The sequence below is a fragment of the Phaethon lepturus genome, unplaced genomic scaffold (assembly GCF_000687285.1).
Source record: "Phaethon lepturus isolate BGI_N335 unplaced genomic scaffold, ASM68728v1 scaffold18507, whole genome shotgun sequence".
NCBI classification, from domain to species: Eukaryota; Metazoa; Chordata; class Aves; order Phaethontiformes; family Phaethontidae; genus Phaethon; species Phaethon lepturus.
The window spans coordinates 80,228-84,949 of NW_010551350.1; the positions used below are offsets into that span (position 1 = coordinate 80,228).

At 46.0% G+C, this 4,722-nt stretch overlaps 1 protein-coding gene across 2 annotated transcripts in view; it reads right to left on the minus strand.

Moving 5' to 3' along the window:
• Window positions 1-1,654: 1,654 nt before the first annotated feature.
• The window catches only part of NCALD (neurocalcin delta), a 7,676-nt gene continuing 4,608 nt past the window's right edge, over window positions 1,655-4,722 (minus strand). Inside the window, exons 2-3 of one of the 2 annotated variants that reach the window (XM_010290889.1) lie at window positions 2,613-2,718; window positions 1,655-2,317 (exon numbers count right to left, since the gene is read on the minus strand). In XM_010290889.1, coding sequence (XP_010289191.1) covers window positions 2,220-2,317; window positions 2,613-2,718 — 204 coding nt within the window. In that variant the 3' untranslated portion in view covers window positions 1,655-2,219. Of the gene's footprint in view, window positions 2,318-2,612; window positions 2,721-4,722 lie in introns of both variants that reach the window. The other variant, XM_010290890.1, reaches the window with a different exon arrangement.

The window sequence follows — 4,722 nt, forward strand, 5'->3', positions numbered from 1 at the left end:
TGCTGAAGAACACTCAAAGCACTCAAAAGCTCAAAGTGCTCGAGAGGGGACGTTGAATATACATGAGGTGATGGATGTGGGAGAGAGGACCAGAACTTCTCTGAGTAAAGCAGAAAATTGCTTTGAAGAAGGTAGGCACAGGCTCTCCTTTGAAGGATTAGATTTGCGCACAGGATGTCTAATGAAAATTAGGGAGAAACAGATACATAACACTTCCATCAGCTGGAAGAATTGGTGCAAAATTTGCCAGTGATGCTGGTAACAGGTAAAAGCACTAGGTATTGCAATCTGTTTGTGTCTGTGGTTGGGCCTCTTTTGTTTCCTCACTCTCCCCCACACACTGGGGAATTTTGGTTGATGTAATGGGAATATATCATCAGCTGGATTTCTGTGATCATTTGAGGCAAAGGTGGGTCCCTGAAGATGTTTATTGAGTGCAATTAGCCACTCATAATAATTTTAGTACAACTGATTAACAATGTTTTTTTTAATTTATTTTTATTTTATTTTAATATGCTCTGCACTTCACAGCTGGCAAAGCAAATGGTATGGAAAATTAAGTCTAGGATTTTTTCTCTCAGTTACTGCACATGCTAGCTAGTGTTCAACAAAAAATTATTCATACTTGGCTACTTTTTCATGACTTCTAATTAGTACTTAGCTAATCATCATCTGCAAAGCAGACTTATTTTACTTAGTTTGTTTTAATTTAAGGCTACTGGGGATTAGCATCTACAAGGTCACTTGACAAAGCGCCAACCTTGCCTGTCAGACAGAGGTTACTCTAACGAGCTCACGAATTCCCAAAGCTGTGCGCTGCCCACATGGGTACCTCTCCAACAGGATCACAGAGCAGACTTTAGCTAATGACAGATTAATGCCAATTTAGTCAGCATAATGCCTCCTGTCGCCAAAGCTTTCTGTTGCAGCAGCGCTTGTGAAGTCCCTAAGAAATCCCACGTATGTGTACTAGCTTTGCATACAACAACTTTGACCAAAGGATAAAGTTTTGCAGCAGCAAATTTCAGAACTCCTGCGTCTAGGTGAAAAGATAAACATTCATTTCTCTCAAGAGCTGATCTTTTTTTTTTTGTTTTAATTTTTTATATATATAAATATACCATAAAGCGTACCATTTCCTCGTTTCAGTACAGATTTTTCAAACTTTACTAAAATAAATGAAATATAAATGCTACAATTTTATGTTTAAAACAAGTTTTGATGACAGCCTTTCCCTAAGGGCAGGCCCAGAAACTCCATTAGCTATGTGGAGAGAGACAAAAACACCCCAAAAACTTCATACTACATAAGAGCATTCAGAACAGCAGATGTGCCTCAGCTGGAGCTGCGTGTCCATGAGTTCTTCACGTGAATGCCCACTCTCCTTAGTAGAAACTGCTTTATTACTAACCTGAAAATTTCACATTCAACATGTATCTCCCTAAAATTCATTGTCAAGACCCAGTTTTCCATATCTGTGTCTGCCTTTGCTGACCCCAAACAACAAGAGGTATCATCAGTTGTGGATTTGGGGATCAGGATTGCAAATTGCTGAATTTTCAGATAAAGCCACGTCAAATCAAGCACTGTAAACTTAGGAAAAACCATCCATCTTTGTTTTTTCCCTTCTCCTTCATAACCTGGAAAATGTTCACAGCATTGAAACAATGAGGCGTAGGAGCAGGGATGCGGACGATGCACCCTGAACTCCTTTTGCACTTTCGTACTTCTTCCTGATCCCGTCTTTGACCTTAACTGGTGCCTCCTGGACAGGTGAGGAGGTTCCAGGTGAATCCTACCCCATCCATCACAACCCCTTTGGTTCAACCTCTACTACACTTTCAGGTCCTGCGGGTGAATACTCAGCTACTAAAGCAGCAATCTAAAAATCTGTCAGTGTGTCTTGCTGCCAAGGGTTTTGTTGCTGGTTTCCTCCTCGTCAACGCGTACTTTCCAAAACAGACACGTTAAAACAAAAAACCAAAACGGAATCTTTAAAACAACGATAAAACCACAATATCTGTTTAAAACAGTACTGCCCGTGCTCTGGACAAATTGTTAAGAGCAATTCAGCATTCTTATAATTAATCCACAACAAAAGAAGCTATAAGATGCCACAAAAGAAGGCATAATTGGCCATACAGAGGCAACACTACCATGAATGTTGTTTGGCAAGGAAAAAAAAAAAAGCAGATACATAATTCATCCAAAGGACGGGTTTAGAACTGCCCGGCGCTGCTGGGATCACACTGCAGGAGACGGACTATGGATGGATCGCTCTTGGCGCCTCGGATGAACTCTTCCAGAGAGAGCTTTCCTAGAAAAGAAACATGTCTGCTTAGCACACATGCTGGGTCGCAGCACACCTGCCAAGCCTCTGGACAAGCATGGTGGAAGGAAGCTGGGGGACCCCAAGGAAAACCCCTGTGAAAGCAACCCCATGAGGCAAAGCCCTGCCTGCCTGCACCCCACTGGCTGTGGACGGTGGTGGCTTTGCCTGGGTGGCTGGAGGAGGGGTGGTGGGTTGGAGGGGTTGCTCCATGTGGGCAGGACACCCCAGCCACCCAGCACAGGGGCAGAGGCGGCCGCCCCGGCACCTGGAGGGTGCCTACCGTCACGGTTGGTGTCCATCTGGCGGAAGATCTTCTCTGTCCTCTTCTCTGGTGTCGACTCGTCTTCCGGCATCTTCATTACAGAAGAAACCATCTTATAGATTGCCTGTGTGACATGACAGGAGCAAAGAGCTTGTAAGAAACACATTATCTTAACGCAGGGGTATGATTATCTCCTGTTGACAGAAATAGGCAGAAAATATCCCAGGAACATCGTCTGGGACCTGCTGTCTGGATGCTGAAGGGAACTGGGTGGCACCAGTGCATGCAGCTGCCCTCTTCAGTGGGCTGTTCATTTATGAAATACTGTGTTTCCTTATTTAGTCACGGTCAAACACTATCTGGATTTGGACCGAGGTTACATTTTTCCTTATTAAAACAGTCTTCGGATGAATTTCTCACTTGTACAACACATTAGGCACAGGCAGCTCCCAATGCCTGGGGAAATGGCAAGACTGCTGTGGTCTTGTCCTGCGCTGTGGTGTGCCTCCATGCTTTGGCCACCCAGGCTCCGTCCTCACCGCCCTCGTCCCCTCACTCTGCCTTCACTTCCCCCCCATCCTCCTTTCTTTCCCCACTTGGACAGAATCCTGCCTGTGGGGAGGGCAGCAACTCACTCCCTGCATTTGCCATGTCTCACAGATAATGAAGACTTGACCAGCAGCAAGGTGGCCTTTTCATTGGGGGTTGGTGCATGTACACAGCTGAAAATACACATTCAAAATTTGCTCCCCAGAGAGCCCACAGGATGGCTCCAGGAACGTGACTGCACAGATCCACCAGCTGGAGGATGTCGCTAAGCAGCACCCAGGGAGCACTTGCTTCCTTGGCCATCTTGCTGACTTCTCCTTTGTCAGCAGCTCACCTTTCACATCGCCTGGACTCTAAATAACTGGAAGAAAGTTATGCCCGAGAAAGGCATTTGCCTGTTTAATTAATTATCCATTGCTTATGCTCTGCACAGTCAAACTCTGCTCCCTCAGTTATGTCACCAGCACGGTGGCCGCAGATTTCCTGGTCTGCCCTCCGGTAAGTCTGTAACGCTGGCTATGGACCTGAGCAGGGGAACAGAGGAGAACATTTCTTCGTGAACTGCTGCTGGCTGAGTCAAAAAACGGTGAACACACTTTTAATCATCATCTCCATCATCATCATGATTTGCACTGCAGAATGTGGGTGCCAGGGTATTGGGCAGAGCCTCAGTACAGGCAGGGATGCTGTCCACACAACCATGATCAGCTGATAACCAGGAGATCAGAAGACGGGATGAACGTGGAAGCACATGAACATAGGGATGAGGCAGCTGGGGGAAGCAAGGAATAGGGGAAGAAAAAAAAGGAGAGGGTGGACGGCAAGAATTTACACCTTCCTCATCCTCATCAGCATGCAAGACTTGCAGGGGTCAGAGCAGAGATGAGGCTTATAAATCCGCCAATGTTTAAGCATCTTAAGCTGTCTGGCTTTTGTCTGAGGTAGGAAGAGAGGTGGAGGGGTCATTCCCTCACTCAGGGTGAGAGGACGGCGAAGCAGAGAATCTGTATTGAAAGTGTGGGAGGAATGGCCCGGAATGGGAGTGCAGGCGTGTTTACTCTGATCAAAGTAACCATAGTAAGAATATGCAGATTTCTGGGACAAAAAAACCCCAACACTTCAAGATGACTTCATCCTACAGGGTCCTTTTCACAGAGGCGTGTGAAGGGAATAACAGATGAGATATTCTAGGAAAGCCAGATGGGAATAACATAGTAAGCGTTCCTTTCATGCTGAAAATGGTTACTCTGGACAAATTCTTATGTCCTTACTCAGAAGTTCAGTGGGAAGTTTTCCCAAAGTAAAAGCCAGCTAAAGCTGATTAAGAATCTTGAGACTTGCCCCATATTAATTCAGCGCAGCTACACAGAGCTCTTTATCGCACGTGTGAAAGAGCAGCCTTTCAAAGGAAGCTGGTTTTGTGCGATAGTGATGTGGAGCTGGGCTGTACTAGCTTTGGGCTGTAACCTGGGACCGAAAGGCTGCAGGGACTCCTCTCCACATGGACTACGACTCCTCGGCCTCCCAGCGCTCGGGCTGAAAGCCATCGGCTGCATTCGACAGGAGCAGGTTTCGAGGC